Source organism: Pygocentrus nattereri, chromosome 18 (genome assembly GCF_015220715.1).
Source record: "Pygocentrus nattereri isolate fPygNat1 chromosome 18, fPygNat1.pri, whole genome shotgun sequence".
NCBI lineage: Eukaryota > Metazoa > Chordata > Actinopteri > Characiformes > Serrasalmidae > Pygocentrus > Pygocentrus nattereri.
The window spans coordinates 36,521,159-36,538,901 of NC_051228.1; the positions used below are offsets into that span (position 1 = coordinate 36,521,159).

Below are 17,743 nucleotides of genomic sequence, written 5' to 3' on the forward strand. Positions count from 1 at the left end.
TTCAGTGTTTTGTGCTTCTGATCATTTTAATAGACGTCAGCGTCACTAATTAATGACCTTCTATTAAAAGACTGGTTTACCAAGAGAGACGCTGGAGGACTTTCACCTGAAATGAGTTCATGAAGCCAGTCTGGTTATAAAAATGATAACAGGACATCAGAGCCAGAATTACTCTTTTAGTACTTTTACTTTATACTTAAGTACATTTGAAGGTAAATACTTTAGTACTTTTACTCAAGTGGAGGTCTAAAGGGAGGAACTTCTACTTTTACTGGAGGAATATTTTACCCTGGGTGTCTCGACTTTAACTCAAGGACAGGGTTTGTGTACTTCGTCCACCTCTGTCAAATCTTAAGGTTTACTTCTTGTATGAGTGTTGATAAAAACCCAAGCAAAACAAGCAGTAACCTTTAGGAGAGGAAATGACTGACCACTTTACCCCCCATGTGTGTTATATAAGCATGAATGATCTTAACACTGAGTGCTTTATAACCAGAACTGTTCATATTTCTTGTCATCTGGTGGAGAAAATGCTGGAGTGTAAGTCCTGTGGAAAATGCTGATGGCAATAGCAATATTATACTGCCCTCTTCTGACCATATTCGGATGTTACAAGAGCTGTTGTAAATCTCAGCACCCACTACCCATTTTAACCAACACCTAAGCTTGGACGATGATGTGAATTTAGACAAATGATTATCGTCTGCATAATTATTGCGATAAACAATATGATGATCCTAATTCAGTGGTGGTGTGTTAGTGTGTGTTGCGCTGGTCTGAGTGGATCAGACACAGCAGTGCTGCTGGAGGTTTTAAACACTGTGTCCACTCACTGTCCACTCTATTAGACACTCCTACCTTGTCAGTCCACCTTGTAGATGTAAAGTCAGAGACGACAGCTCATCTGCTGCTGCACAGTTTGTGTTGGTCATCCTCTAGTCCTTCATCAGTGGTCACAGGACGCTGTTGGCTGGATATTTTTGGTTGGTGGACTATTCTCAGTCCAGCAGCGACACTGAGCTGTTTAAAAACTCCAGCAGCACTGCTGTGTCTGATCCACTCAGACCAGCACAACACACACTAACACACCACCACCACGTCAGTGTTACTGCAGAGCTGAGAATGATCCACCACCCAAACAGTACCTGCTCTGTGAGGGTCCATGGGGGTCCTGACCACTGAAGAACAGGGTAACATTTGCATGATGAAAGGGTTCTTCAGGTTGGTGGAGACAGTCATATATAGACTTTTTTGAAAAGGGTTCCACAAAACACCAAAAAGGGTTCTGGTATTGTTACAAGCTCATATCGTAACAAAGGCAGGACGCTTTTTATTGAACGGACCACTTTAACGCATTTAAATAATTCAGATTAAACTGCAAATATAAATAAGGAAAATTTATTTCGGGAGAACAATAATAATAATAGTCCACAAACCTATGAACATACACTGCTTCAAAAATGCAAAGGGCAAAAGTTAAGGAATCTTTACACGTACGTCTCTCTAAGCCAAAAAGTTTCAAAACTACAGATACAGTAAGTGATTGCATTTCACAATAGGAGGGTGGTCCTCCACGTTCACGTTAAAAATATACTTTCTTTCTCCTTCAGCAACACGTTATTTCCACCATGATCTGAACAAGCGGTGTATAAAACATCATAAAAAGGTCCAAAAGGCCCTCATATTTCACATATCGGCCTTTAAACTGATCTCACAGACACTCAGTGCCACTTCATAAACAGCTACGTGCAGTTCATGACACTACGACTGTGCACTGATCGGTGATGTCAAACCATACGTCTGTGTTGACTTTGAGTGACTGTTTCTCTCAGTAGTACATCGAAAAAGCGGGAAATCGTGATGATTTGTGTACCTTGAAGCACAAAATAAGAGTACTCACATTATTGCAGTGTACAGGGCTGGAAGGTCAGGGCGTTACACTGTCTCTAAACAACCTTGACATGAAATTCAAGTACAGCAGGATCAGTAATAATAATTCAAAACGTCCCTTCAGTGATTAGGGCTGGGTAATACTGGACTACTGGGTAAACAGTGAAGGCGATGAGGAACAGAAGGAAAGAAAGAGCGAAGGATGCTTTGGGACATGCTAAATAGTAAACACAGAGTGCGGAACTTAATACTAAAGTTTCTGCTTTTGTGCTCTGGACGAAGTCGTCTGTGCTTCAAAATAAGGCTCGCGTCAATTTTAGCCAGTCTTTAGCCACAGGCCCCTGAACGTCATGACAGAACACACAGCCCTTGAGTTTAGCACAAGTGAACAGCAGTCGAAAAGCCAAAAAAAAAGAGAAAGAAAGACCCATGCTCCTAGCGTTTTTAGCAAAAATAGTCCTTTTGGCAACAGAAGTTCAATGAATGGAAGTGTAGCTGCCTACAGGTTGTGAGTGCATGCCTCTGCACGATGTCAGTGTGTGGAGGATCTATAGACGAAATGATTGTACAGCAGATCACTGTGAACATCTACATGAAGTCCAGGCTGGAAGTCATTCGGAGGGGGGGGGTGTTGGGCCCATACGAGTCTATCAGCAGTCCATCTACGTATAGGCTTATAAGTTAAGAACATGTTTGTCGTGTAGGATTGTCTGGACGTAGGGGCGAATTTTATGGCCGGTTCCAATTTCTTTCTTTGATGGCCACATTTTTGTCCCATTTTCTTCGCCAAGGTGTTCTGATAAGCTCCAATAAGGATAATAGAACTGTTTAACTTGCACTTTGCAGGCGATATGAGAACCCAGGCTGGTGGGTAGGCCTAAAACAAGCACTCGGCTGGCTCACAACCTTTACGTCATAAAATTATTAAAGCCACTGGCCAAAATAAACATAGATAGAGGGTTAGATTCCAGTCCTGGCCCATTCCGATCCCGCACCCCTATCTGTACAGTACGTCTGATGAAGGCTGATGAAAGCATTTGAGTCCTCTCTAAAGCTTATGGGACACAGACTGAGCTCAGTCGTCATTTCCAATTTATTTACACTGGCAACGGAGATCCCAATGACATTCCGTCCAAAAGTAAGCTTAATCTGTGGCTTGAAAACTGGCTCCTGTGTCTGGCGTCCACGCTTATATAAACAAGGCCTTCCCACGGCCTCGCTCTCTTCTGCTCAGAAGATGTCACTGTTGCAGCCGCTGTTGAAATCCTCTCTGCGGACCCAGATGATCTCCCGTTCCCTCTCGGCTGCGGCGCCCTCCACAGCACACTGCTTCCGCAGCGGGGTCAGCCTCAACGGGCCGTGGGACTTCTCGGGCTGCTTGAGGGACGACTTGTCCTCGGAGCCTCCGTTCCGACCGCCGTCTTCCTCTTTTTCGCCCTCCTCCTCTTCCTCTTCCTCCCCGTCCTCCTCGCCTTCTGCGATAAGGGCCTCAAAAGACTCTTCAAGGCTGGGCTCAGCTGAGGAGCCCTTAACGGACTCGCAGTACTCATCATCATCGCTGAGAATGTCTGTCTCCTTCACGTCTGCCTGCTTGTCATACAGCTGCAGGTCAAACTGCTCCTCCACCCAGCGGTCAGTGTCCCGCGTGTTCTGGGGTGGCGAAGGCTGACGTTGAGGCGGAGACTCCGCAGAAGGGGTCGAATCCTGGCTGCAGCCGTTGTCAAAGACCACGTCCGTGTCAATGGTGAAGCGGTTCCGGATCAGCTTCCTGCGGCCGAGGGTTCGAGGCGGAGCTGAAGCTGCAGGGCAGAGAGAGAAGGAACATAAGTATGTGAGATTTTCAGCGTCTGATCAGTTTATATTGATTCTCAAACACATCCAGTCCCACCAGCCTGACATCATCACTGTCAGAACAGACCTCGTATCTCTATTATTGATGATTCCGTGGAAACGTCCGTTTTTTTGCCCCTAGTGTTTATAGATATAGATTACACTTGAAAAACATGTTAGTGTTACAATTTATTTACATTTTCTCTTTTAACTCTCTTTTAAGTGTCTTTTCTCATTTAACCCATGATCTCATATGAAGCTTCTAGCTGACGTCACTGGTGCGACCGACTTTATTCTGAGGTCACTGTGAAAAAATAGAAACACAAATGGATTAAATTCCATATTTTAGTGGACGTTCCCTGATGGACGGCGTGTGGTTTGATGTTCTGTGAAATGCATTGATCATTAAAAACGTCTCTGGTGTTTCCTTTATTATGTGGGACACCGATGACGGTCAGTAACACCAGTGACTCCTCTGGAGGGACAGAAAAGTGGACGTTTCTGTAGAATGACCCTTTTTTCTTTTTGCTTAATAATCCCAGCTGCCCTGCGATGGACTGGCGACCTGTCCAGGCTGTATCCTGCCTTCCGCCCGAAGACTGCTGGGATAGGCTCCAGCACCCCCCCCCCACACACCCCCCGCCCCGCGACCCTGATGGAGAAGCGGCTTAGAAAATGGATGGATGGATGAATCCCAGCTGCCACTTACATTGCGTCAAAATTTCATGATGAACGGACCAACAGCAACAGTCCGAAATAATGCCGAATAAAAGTTTACTCGTTTGGAGATACAAGGTTTTGTTCCAACTTGTTTTGAAGAAATATATTGTCCAGATAAAATAAAACAGTAAGATAATAAAAAAGAAGAAGCTAATTGGAAACCAAGTGCACCTCCGAGAAACAAGAGCATACAGACATACAGACTCGAGACCTCAGTGATGTAATAAAACACCACGTTTCTATAGTGAAATACTCAGAGAAAAGGAAGTGAAATAAAAAGGGGCCCCAAACTTCATTTGGCAGAACATTCAGTCTCACTGTGACTCAGCCTGGAGCAATATCTAAACCAGGCCTGTAAAATATCTCAAAACAATTAGCATGATATCGTCTCATTGTTAAAAAAGGGATTATTTTATATCTCCCCGGTGCTAAAACACACGGCACGTTGCACAAAAACGAATGTGAAGTTTTTAACGGCTTGGAAAGATGTGCAGAAATTGCTCCTTACCTAAAATACAGTGAACAAGCCAAGTTCGTTGCAGTGTGTGTATTATCCATAAAAATGACGCTGCTGTCGGATCAAAACCTCGTATCTCCAAAACGGTAACTTTCAATGTAAGTCAATGGAACCAGAGTTTTTCTCAGGTCACTTTGGGCTGTTTATTTTGGTCCATTCTTCGTGAAATTTACACACAATGTAAAGAGCATCAGGCATTTTCATATTATGTTAAAAACTGAAAATAGACAAAAATGGAGATACAAGGTTTTCTTCTGAGAGCAGCGATATACAAAAATTATATTGCATGGGTAAAAACAGCTGCGACCTTGACGCCTGAGCTTATGTCAGTTTCTATCACATATAAAATGTCATACATGCTGAACAGCTACATTAAAAATACATCAAAAGCAGTTTTGGCTGATTAAAAGCGTCTGGCGTAAGGAGAAAGCTGTGTAAATTAGATTTGCCGCTGAACTGTCCGTTTCCGTAGCCGTTGAGATGATATTACAGATTTATCTCAGCACCAGTTCATTTCAGATACCTGCTCTGTTCATAGTGGGCCGGACTCCTTTTAAAGCACTTAGGCGTTTCCCTCCAAAGGGAATGTATTGCTGATTAAGAGGCAAGCTCTCCGTCTTCATCAGCTGCCGACGCTGTTTGTCCCTCAGGACTGAGTGTACAGTCTTCAGGAATTCCTTCTTGCTCTCAGGAGAGCTGGAACAGAACACAGAGCTCTTATGTATATTGACCTTTTCTTTATATGTACCATATTATTGTAATGAGATATAAGTCAAGCAGCTCATAATGTGATCCCTCTGCATGAACCTACATGTGCTGGAAGTTCTGCTCCTTCATATGTAATGCACAAAAAGATGCACTGATGTCAGTAAGTTAAGTGATACTTTATTAGTCCCACAAACGGGGAAATCCCACCTCCGCATTTAACCCATCCGTGAAGTGAAACACCACATACACACTAATGAATAGACACACACACTAGGGGGCAGTGAGCACACTTGCCCGGAGCGGTGGGCAGCCCTAGGGGAGCAGTTGGGGGTTAGGCGTCTTGCTCAAGGACACCTCAGTCATGGACTGTCGGCGCTGGGGATTGAACCGGCAACCTTCCAGTCACAGGGCCAGTTCCCTAACCTCCAGCCCACGACTGCCCCCAAACTCAGTAAAGGAATGAACCACGAGACGCCGTGGGTTACTGCGATTTTCTCACGGGGAAGGGTGTTTTTAGTATTAAGTGGCTTAGTGCTTTAAAAATAACGGCGGCCAACATGAAATATGATAAAACACACAATTGTTAAGAAACAACCACGAACTGCTGCATGAGGATAACGTTCTGCCCCCCATTCCTGTATATTGCGGTCATTTCATGAATTTTCACATTTTTTGTCGTATAACAACGAACATGTGATAACACAGCACTGTTTAAAGCAAAAGCTTTCGCTTTATAAGCAATTTATGACCACCAAATTACCACCGCCTGCCTTATTTAGCACCAACCCAGTGGCACCCCTCTTCTCACGCTGGGGCTGAATCTCACATGGCTCCCTGCTTTCTACATAGTGCACTAGGTGGGAATTTAAATACTGGATCCTGCAGCCCAACAGTGTATAATGCAGCTAAGGAACAGTCGTTTTGGGACCCAGACACTTGATTAATTATGCACTATTTGGCCTGTAGAGGCTAGAATTTCTAAACTTTCATAGCTAGGACACTATTTAGGGAATACAGAGCCATTTGGGCTTCGCCTGGGATTGGCGGGACTGAAACAGGGATATTTGAAGTGTGTAAGACATTCAAGCAACTTTTTTTTAGACTTTTATACTGCAGTATTATAGTTAATCACAATGTAAGTGCAGTACGTTCAGTTGTTGTGAGGCGCTCATATGTGTGGGTATATTATAGATTTTACAGCACCTTTGAACGAGGCTCAGCCAATCAGATTTTAGGACCAGAATTTTATAAAATGCATTATTGCCTTTCATGAATTCGTCTTTTGAAATTCTGCTTGTGAAATGTCAATATAATTCACCCAGTATGTAACGCTGGACTCACCTGCAGCAGAGATGGAAGGTCCTCTCTGGCCTCCCTTCAGATTCTGACCTCACATGAACAATCTCGCACATTGCTGTTCCTTCTGAATCTAGAGGAACATACCACGACATGATTAGTTCAAAGATCATCTTCAAACAACAGCTTAAAGACATTACAGCTTAAAGACCTCTCCAGTCTGTCAGAAAGAGAGTCACGCTGAGCAGATAAGCAAGTGGGCCGCAGGGGCTCCAGAGAGACTGAGTACACTTGAAGAACATTAAAGGCTCTCTTGGGGTCGGGGGCGAGGTCACTGAACTTCAGAGCATTGGCTTGCTGTGCTAAAAGGCAGTGAATTGAACCTTATGGAGGTCAATTACTGCCACGGCCGTAGTTACTCCCCATTCACAGGGGAACATGCACAGCAATCCAGCCATGACCTCGTAAAAATGTCCCATGCTGCATATGCAAAGCCTTGTGAAGCACATGTGAGGCCCATAGGGGGTGAAGGAAGAGTAAATGTGATGAGAATTGCATATGTTTGGTAACAGAGCTGGGGCTATCTTCAGGGAATGGACAGGAATGGTCTGATACGCTACTAATGACGTGTATTTTTGATGGCCTTCAGACGGAAAATGTGTCAAACAGGTTTGCAAGAATAAACAGTTCATAAATAGAAATAGGCTACGTTCACTTTACCAGCTTGAAGTGGCACAAAGCCCATATTCTGCCCTAATGTGACTCAGATCTGATGTTTTCAAGGCTGTGTGGACACAAATCTGATCTTTTGAATACAACCTGACCCACTTTCATGTGTGATCCCAGACTGGATACGTATCCGAGTCATGGCTACATTCACATTACCAGGTTGGAGTGGCACAAATCAGACTTTTTGCCCTAATGTGACTCTGAGATCTGGTGTTTTCAGGGCTGTGTGGACACAGATCGGACAAGTATCTGATTCGTGACCATGCGGCCTTAACGTGACGCTCAGATCAGAATTCATGTGCTATTTTCCCACTGCGCTGCACCTTCAGCGTTACCATGGCAACAGCACCGAACAGAAGTTAAGGCCTGTGAACGGCGGAAAAGCAGCTCGTCTCACCTTTTCCTCCTTCGTCTGGCTCTAATAATGAAGCTGAGAGCTGATCAGAGTTAATGATCTTCTCAGCGAAGCTCGTTCTGCTCGTTAGTTTGTGCTGATGATGCAGTGATTCAGTCATGTGACGTTACTGAGTGGGAGGAGCTCATGAGGGTCAGTTCAGGCCGGTTCATCACATTAATGACCGATTTGAGTCACTTACCTAAACGAGTGTGAACCATCGAGTCAGAGAGATCGGATTTGAGCAACGAGGCTTGTAACATGAACGGAGCTGAAAAGCTTCTGATACATGTAATCCGCTCAAGCTGCATAAACTTCTACTTGCATCAGATTCATAGTCTGAGAGCCTAAACGTTGCCAAAAAGCATTCTTTAATAGAAGAACCACTTGTAGTTGTCTAAGAACCTTTCAAATGAAGGTTGTTAAAGAACCACCTTGGTAAATGAGAGGTGCTACTGTGAGGAAGCTTAAAGAACCTCCACATAATGGCTCTGTACCAATGAAGCATTTCTCCCAGGTTAATAGCCATTTAGAAACCTTCATTCTCAGGTTGTATTTTTTAAGTGTTCATTTTTATAAAGTCGATGACTCACTGGTGGGGGTGCGGACTTGGAGAGCGTCTGTGGAGATCATGTGCCTGAAACGAAATGGGTCTCGCTCATCAGACACCGAAGCTCGGTGAGACGTTCCCTACAGAGAGAAGAGAAGGAGGTCATGAGAAATGAACGTATTTCTAAATCACTAATGTAAGACTGACGTGGCAGAGCAGTTCATAAAGTGTCCAGCAAATCGCTGCTGTCGGAAGGAAACCTCGTATCTCCAAAATGGTCACGTTACAGGAGAAGGAAAACAAGATACTTTACTTTTGATGTAAGTCAGTGGAACCAGACGTATTCCCGAGTCATTTTGGGCTGTTTCTTTTGGTCCATTCATCATGACATTTAAAATCAATGTAAAGAGTAACAGGTGTTTTCCTTAAACTGCTCGTTCCTTAAACTCAGCTCATTTAAAAGCTTCGCTCAACATGTGAGACTTTTTGCCATTTTCCGTGTTTACTTTCGCTGTCTCTGTTTTTATTGGCTGCTGCAGGAATCCGTTCAGATTGCGTCGTTGATCAGGTTACACTAAGTTACACTCGGGTCAAAAACGACAAACACGACTCGATTCTCTCTCCGACTGCCCACTCAGAGATCGGCAGGCTAGAGCCAACTAGGACAGACTCAGCCAGACTGAGAATCTGGGGTAAAATCGGGGTAAAAGTCATGTAGTGTAACCCCGGCTTTGGGGGCAGAGCTCATCTTCATTGATGGCCCAAGAGAAAGAACTGGAAGACACATTAAGAGTGATCATGCTGGCAGGGTCGCTCTCAGCCACGTCTACTATAATGGAAAGCACGCACGTACTAAAAGCACCGGGCCGACTTCTCGGCAAGCCTCACAGTCTGTTAATGCATAATGGAGGAAAAAGGGGAAGAAAAGCACTCACGATTTTTTTCTTCTGCTTGGAGCAATCCTTGTACACAAAAACGACGGCTGTCCTGAAAACTGGAAAAAAGAACAGCAGACAGAGAGGCATTAGGGTTGAATTAGAAAAACCATGTCAAACCTGAAAAGAATTCTCCGGCACAGATGGCTGACTAAGTAAAGCTTGGGGCTCTGCTTTCTTTTGCTTTTTCTCTGGTTCTTTTGGTTTAGCATTTAAAAGAGGAAAACTTTGACGCAAAGGAGTCAGTAACCCATGACCGCGGGGCCAATCAACCTTCTGCATCTCCCAGCTACTCTGAAACGCTTTCAGAGTTTCCTTGTCGCCAGAAAGCCTGAAAAGGTTACTGACTGCAATATTAATGTCCAGAGTGCCGCTGGACAGAGTGGTTTCTTCTGAGCCTGAAGGCGGCGGTGCAGTGCTGTATGGGCTGGTGAACAAGAGACGGGATGCTATTCCGGGAAGCAGCGGCCCACTTTTCCGCCACAGCCCCCCCCCCACTCCAAAAAAAAAAAAACTCACACGCATTCATACTCATGCACTCTCACTTACCGAAAGCAGCGAGCTCGGGGTCTTTCTTCCCCTTCATCAGAGATGATGGTGGGTTGATCCAGGCCACAGTGGCGTGCAGTAATAGGTCACCCATAGACAGATCAGCCACCTGGAGCACAAAGACTTCAGATTATCCAGTACGAACATTCAAACATGCAAGCTATCAATATTGCACCATAACAGAAAATCACAACAGCTGCAGAATGCGGTACAAAGTACATAAAAACTGTTCAAATGTTTAGGGGGGCAAAAAACAGTCAAATGACGCAGCAAATGAATCCCAGCGGACGTCTTACCTCTTTCTTGTCTGCGCTCTGCTCGCTGATAAGCTGGTCAAACACAGCTCCGTACTCCTCATGGATCTTCTGCATCTCGTTGATGTGGCTGGCCACTTTATTCATGGCCTTAATCGCAACTGCACAGAATGAAAGACAAGTCGTGCTGTAGATCAACCAGATGACCAATCATCAGTCGGTTGTCATGTCGGTCCACGTTTGATCTTGTTATTATTTGCCATTCAAGGAGGTTTTTATGCTTATTTGATTATCCATGATTCATCATTTTAAACCTTTAAGCAAAAGTTAAAAAACTAATTGAATTTAAAATGTGTTTAACTAAGAGGTCATGATTGTGCTGTGAAGTGCTATTATTATTGGCTAATTTGGTTTAATCTGACTTTTTTCAACTATACACCGGTCAGGCATAACATGATGACCACCTCCTTGTTTCTACACTCACTGTCCATCTTATCAGCTCCACTTACTGTATAGCTGCACTCTGTAGTTCTACAGTTACAGACTGTAGTCCATCTGTTTCTCTGATACTCTGTTACCCTGTTCTTCAGTGGTCAGGACCCCCATGGACCCTCACAGAGCAGGTACTGTTTGGGTGGTGGGTCATTCTCAGCAGTAACACAGTGTCGCTGCTGGACTGAGAATAGTCCACCAACCAAAAATATCCAGCCGACAGCGTCCTGTGGGCAGCGTCCTGTGACCACTGATGAAGGACTAGAGGATGACCAACACAAACTGCAGCAGCAGATGAGCTGTCGTCTCTGACTTTACATCTACAAGGTGGACCGACAAGGTAGGAGTGTCTAATAGAGTGGACAGTGTATTTTAGCAAATTCCTGTATAAAAAAGATTTAGGTACCCAGTTATACGACGATGATTTTGGATCTTGTTTTAACTCAATTACTGCTAAAGTAAGTAAACTGAAAAATGAAACTTTGTGGATTCATATGGTAATTACACACTGAATGTGCCAGTAGTTGGCTTTGAGACATTCTGCCCAGTAGTAAACTTACCATTGAGGTGGTAGTGCTCCTCGCTGTCTGCGTCAGTGAGGCAGTAGAGCTCTCTCAGCAGGAGAGGGTACTTCAGCACCCTCTGGATGGGCTTGATGAGATACGATTCCAGAGTGGATGAGTGCTGCTGCCTGGGATTCCTCTCAGCCAGAAACGCCTTAAACTCTGGGTCAGTCTTAGCTGCGTGCACACATAGAGACACAGAAGAAAAAAGATGATGGACACTTCAGAAGGAAAAAAAGGCTGTAAAACCAAAACCTCTCTTTCAACTGTATTTCAAAAAAAAAATAATTCTTCCAATGTTTCCAGGTGTCCTGTACACAGACTTGGGCCCAATCCCATTTCTTATTTTGACCCTATCCCTTGTTTTCGAGTGTCATTTTGCCCCTTGGAGTCCAGTTTTTTAGACCATGAAACATTGAAACGGCATATAATATATTATACAGTAATATATACATCAAATTCTTACATTTGTGGGATTCTTTGGTCTCTTGCGCAGCCATCTGGCTGGTTTGTCTGCTTTTTTCATAACACTCTGTTGGAGTGAGCCCCTAACTCTTCGCCCCGGCCCTTCAACTCAACAAAAATCGGGACACCCTACCTCTAGGCGTGAGCATGCAAAAACGGAGGGCCAAGGGCTCAGTGGTAGTGGCAAGGGGTGAAATGGAATTGGGCCTTACTGGCATTCATATAGAGCTAAATCAGTCAATCAACCAATCAACCTTTATTTTGACTCGGAAGTACATTGAGGGCAACCCTCATTTTCAATGTAGCCGAGCATTTGATTGGATTGACATGACAAAGAAAATAATAACTACATTTAATCATTTTAAATTAAAAGAAATTTGAAAATAGCAGTGAATAAAAGATAAAAATGGTTGGTTAGTGTAGTGGGTAACACCTCTGCCTTCTACGCTGTAGTCTGGGGTTCAGTCTCCCACCTGGGTAAGCCCCCTACACTATACCAATAAGAGTCCTTGGGCAAGACTCCTAACACCACCTTGGCCTTCCTGTGTAAAACGATCAAACTGTAAGTCGCTCTGGATAAGAGCGTCAGCCAAATGGCGTAAATGTAAATAAAAATAGATAAAAATAAAACTGGAGGTTTAAATGATAAGAGGTTAAGATCGAAAGAAGATAAGAGATTAATAAGGTAATAACACAATAATACAAATGAAAAAGTAATGATACAAAACCATTAAAAATAAAACGACAGAAAAATAAAGGAAAGAGAAGAACTAAAACAAAATAAGAGAAGAACTAAAACAAAAAATAAAAGTTACAAATAAATAAGATGAAGTAAAACAGGTGCAGGCTGTCTGAAGGTGGGTCGATATTAAAAGTTTAAAATGACTGAGTGACGCCAGTGAGCCGAGTTTTAGTGTGTCCTGTAGTGAATTCCAGCTGGTGCTGTGACTAAAAGCAGGTTTTTCCCACTTCAGTAAAAACTCTTGGTACCTGGCAGCTGATCCAGTTACCAGAGTGAGTCTGAATATTACTATTATTTGTATTCATAGATGCTCATTAGAGTAGGTTAGTTACCACAGCAGCATTATTTTTTGGGAAAAAAAACAGAAGTCTGTAAATTCCCAATCATTCAAATGGCTTAAGGACTCACCTTACATTTGTAACAGTGCACGCTTGGGTGCTTTGAGTTGTGCATTAAACAGTTACCCTTTCATTTCATTACTCTTTCAGCAAAACCTACAGCACTAAGCCCAGCAGGGCTGAATGGCTGACCGAACATTGTACACGTTTCCTTTACTCTCCCATTCACTGTATTTACACTCGGCCAAGCCTTATGAAAAAGCTGTGCCATGAACAAAGGGCCTTGGGAAATGGCACAAGCACAGAGAAGCAGAAAAAGGCCTGCTCTGAGACTCTCCATGGAAAAGGAGCTGTAAAGTATTAGCCAGTAACACTATGTGTAACGAATGCCGTCTCTCACCCAACCACATCTATTCAAGAGAAGGAAAACAACATATAGGATTTACAGGATTTTGGCCCAAACATTGCACATGTTAAAAGGTGCAGACTTGATCATTTAACTCCTGGAGCTGTGAAGTGTCCATGGGACAAAGAGGGAGAGTATCTGGTTTCAATCAGGCTCACGAGGACTGTCTCACAATAAGAGACTTACAGAGTGATCTACAGGTCTGTGTGGACGTTTTAGGCTTCTAAGCAAATTTCCCTCAGCAGTGAGTTTATCACAATATACATTAGAATAAAGTCGTATTCATAATTCAGATAAACAGAAAAACAATAAAAAGTAACAAGAATTTCTCGGGTCCAGATTTTTCCTGGACACCTTCACAGCCGCCACAGAGACTCGTTAATATCATCAATGACATCATGAGCTCAATTTACTGAGCACTGATTGGTCAAACCAGGAGCTGCTTTTTAACTACATATAATACTGGACTTCCTCGAGGAGAGGCTTGGAGATGGGTAAACAAACATACCAACACCCAGAAAATCACTATTATATATAATCATTAATTAATATTCTCTAAATTTTGTTTATTCAAATATTAACACTTTTCTCAGCAAATAAACACAAACTACACAAATACATAGATTTTGATTCTTGGGTGCCTCAGACTTTCGCACAGTGCTGTACATCAGTGCACAGAGGCACATGAGGCTGTGAGCGATGAGGTGGATTTACCTTTGGTCAGGACTTTAGGGACCTTGGTGTGGCTGGCACAGAAAGCACTGTAAATTTTGAAGCGGTCTGCGTAGTAGAGGAACGAGCCACCGAGTGAGAACAGCACTTTCTGTGAAGCAGAGCAAGAAAATGGTACCATTTAGAACCACTTGGTGTTGACAACCACTTTATAATGGTCTCGCTGGGAACCATGTGGCACCATTAAGAATTTGATGATGTTACTGCTGAAAACTGTTTGGGCGCTGAGAACCATCTGATAATGGTTCCATTGAGAACCAGTTGATATGGTATCAGTGTGACCCGAAATGTAATGTGCCACTGAGAACCAAGTGATAATGGTACCTTTGAGGATCATACCTTTAGAGGACCATAGGATAATGGTACCAGTAATTGCAGTTAAATAATGGTACCATACAAATGAGAACCATTAGATAAGGGTACAAAAGAGAACCATTAGATAAGGGTACAAATGAGAACCATTAGATAAGAGTACAAATGAGAACCATTAAATAATGGTATATATGAGAACCATTTGATAATGGTACACATGAGAACCATTAGATAAGGGTACATATGAGAACCATTAGATAATGGTACATATGAGAACCATTAGATAAGAGTACAAATAAGAACCATTAAATAATGGTACATATGAGAACCATTAGATAATGGTACACATGAGAACCATTAGATAAGGGTACATATGAGAACCATTAAATAGTGGTACATATGAGAACCATTAGTTAACAGTACAAATGAGAACCATTAGATAATGGTACACAGGAGAACCATTAGATAATGGTACATATGAGAACCATTAGATAACAGTACATATGAGAACCATTAGATAATGGTCCACAGGAGAACCATTAGATAAGGGTATATATGAGAACCATTAAATAATGGTACATATGAGAACCATTAGTTAACAGTACAAAAGAGAACCATTAGATAATGGTCCACAGGAGAACCATTAGATAATGGCACCACTGCGAACTATTTGACGATGGTACCTTGAACTGATCCACTGTCTCAAGCTTATCTAAATCTGGAACTAGTCTGGTTCCGTCTTCCAGAGTCTTCAGGAACTCCACCTGGAACTCCACCATCTCTGGTAAGTTCCCAAAGAGAACGTCCAGCTGTAAACCCACATGGTCAACAAATCAGCATCCAACACTGACCTTAACAGTATTTTAAAATCCGCAGTATTAAACAGCTGCGACGTTAACGAACACAGCGATTCACTCTCTTCTGTTTTCCACCTCAACTATATGATAACGATTAGACAGAGCGACAGTTACGCATCACTGTATAACAGCCACGCTGGTCATTAGTAATCACTCACATCAGCCAGACTTTTACTGAACTTAGTCATGTGACATATCTGGCACCCACCTCATCCTGAGAGAGGAAGTTTTCCTTCTGCAGAGGTGTCAGGTATCTCTCTATCAAACAGTTCAGGTCCTATTGAGAGAGAGAGCGAGAGAGGGGAGGTGATAGGGTGAAGGCAGTAAAAAGCTTTGGGCATAAGCACGTATTTCAAAGGTGACGCCACATTATCGGAGGAGCGAGGCAGCAGCAGCAGTCCTTGCCTGCAGTCACAGCAGAGGATAATTGGCTCTAGTAAGTCATTAGGTAAGGCGATTAAAGGAAGAAGTCAACTAGTCTGGACAGCTTTAGGCTCAAAAACAAACCCTTTGTCCTTTTTACTTCAGTCATTCGATGAATGCACGCCACGAATGCAGCTTTAGGCACCCCAAATTCAGCCTTCCACCATGTGTTAAAGGCTCACTAACAGTGGTGGACAGTAACTGAGTAACTGAGTAAATGTAATTAGTTTCTGTACTTTAGTATTTTTGGTGTATCTGTACTGAAGTTTCTCCATTCTGGACTTTTTCCTTTCACTCCACTACATTTCAGAGTCTAATATCCGACTTTTTCCTCCTACATTTTGAGAAATCTGTCGTTCCTTTTGGTTTCTGTGTGTATAAAAACGTAACATGTCAAAACGAAAGAAGCGCAAAGCCAGAGCACCAATCAGGGCCCAGCGGTCACTTTGTTTAGAGCTGGTTTTGACCTGTTGGTCATACCGACCCAGTGCAGCACGCGGTTCAACGTCAGCGCAGCAGCGTAAAACTTTGGGAGAGTCTGTTCAACATAAATGATGAACTAACCTAACTTTGTGTAAATAGAGCTCAATATAGAAATATGTCCACATATGCAGTCGAGACTGACGCGGCTTTTTTCTGAATTTCTACAAACACCATTTCATTTTATAGTAAATGAGTTTGGGCTGGTTTATGTTTATGAACAGACGCCTACAGATCAACATAGTAAAGGAGCTCATCTGTGATCCTGAGTTTAAAGCCAGTTTTTATTCAACTTAAACTTGGAACTAAGTTGTAAATAAATCTGAACCTGAAACTTTGCTTGTGTGTAAAAAGTGATTTCAGAGCCACTCGGTTCTCCCTGATGGAAACTGTTTACCTTCAGTGTTTTGTGCTTCTGATCATTTTAATAGACGTCAGCGTCACTAATTAATGACGTTCTATTAAAAGACTGGTTTACCAAGAGAGACGCTGGAGGACTTTCACCTGAAATGAGTTCATGAAGCCAGTCTGGTTATAAAAATGATAACAGGACATCAGAGCCAGAATTACTCTTTTAGTACTTTTACTTTATACTTAAGTACATTTGAAGGGAAATACTTTAGTACTTTTACTCAAGTGGAGGTCTAAAGGGAGGAACTTCTACTTTTACTGGAGGAATATTTTACCCTGGGGGTCTCGACTTTAACTCAAATACAGGGTTTGTGCACTTCGTCCACCTCTGCTCACTAAGTACCTTTTAAAACTCTAAAGATTTGTTTAATATGAAAGCCCAATTAATAAAACACATTTACTGCCAAATTAAGTAAACAAAAGAGAGAAAACTGCATTAAAGTAATGCAATCGATGCACACATTTAAATAAACAAAAATAAGTATTAAGACTAATAACTGAGTACTAAGTCTAGCATAAACAGCTCCATGTTGTAATCCGACTCCCGCAGGTGCTGACCTTAACATAGGTGCGCTCCGTGTCCACCAGCTCACTTATGACCTTGCGGAGTTTGTCCGCGTCAGACAGCTGCCGCTGGGTGGCAGGTGCGGGCACGGGCGAGATGGGGCTGGGTACGCATGAGGACGAGGACGACGAGGAGGAAGACGAGGAGGATGGCAGGGTCTCGGTGGGATTCATGTCATGAAGGCTGCGACAGAACGTGGTCACTTGCTCTGTACTCTGGAGAGAGAGAGAGAGAGAGAGAGAGGGTCACTCATAAGGCCTATTTGCCTCACTCTACTAACATACATACTTTACATTCACTATCATTACTAAGCAATAAGCCTTAAAATGACTAGCAGTAGAACAGGCCTGTAGTTTAAATGAGTCGACTGCCATTCATCACAAAGCACGCAACTAACCCATTACCTTGAAATCTGAATGAACATGTAGGCAAAACAATAAAGTAGTTGGACCCAGTGCTGAGACACGGACACGCTGGCAATATGGTGCAAAGCAACAGATCAGCACTTGTCTGTTCAGGTTTAGGACGCCACACCCCTCTCAGAACCCGTTTCTTACGCCGGCCCTCCTCCCACTTCTGTGTTTG

The 17,743-nt window shown here is 43.0% G+C and overlaps 1 protein-coding gene across 4 annotated transcripts in view; it reads right to left on the minus strand.

Moving 5' to 3' along the window:
* Positions 1-1,382: 1,382 nt before the first annotated feature.
* The window catches only part of tiam1a (TIAM Rac1 associated GEF 1a), a 127,019-nt gene continuing 110,658 nt past the window's right edge, over positions 1,383-17,743 (minus strand). For all 4 annotated transcript variants that reach the window (XM_017691427.2, XM_037546956.1, XM_037546958.1 and 1 more), the window contains 12 exons: positions 17,152-17,373; positions 15,488-15,556; positions 15,106-15,231; positions 14,093-14,201; positions 11,425-11,604; positions 10,415-10,533; positions 10,119-10,227; positions 9,570-9,628; positions 8,678-8,774; positions 7,007-7,094; positions 5,481-5,653; positions 1,383-3,689 (listed from right to left, as the gene is read on the minus strand). In XM_017691427.2, the coding sequence (XP_017546916.2) occupies positions 3,121-3,689; positions 5,481-5,653; positions 7,007-7,094; positions 8,678-8,774; positions 9,570-9,628; positions 10,119-10,227; positions 10,415-10,533; positions 11,425-11,604; positions 14,093-14,201; positions 15,106-15,231; positions 15,488-15,556; positions 17,152-17,373 (1,920 nt within the window). In that variant the 3' untranslated portion in view covers positions 1,383-3,120. The remainder of the gene's footprint in view (positions 3,690-5,480; positions 5,654-7,006; positions 7,095-8,677; positions 8,775-9,569; positions 9,629-10,118; positions 10,228-10,414; positions 10,534-11,424; positions 11,605-14,092; positions 14,202-15,105; positions 15,232-15,487; positions 15,557-17,151; positions 17,374-17,743) is intronic.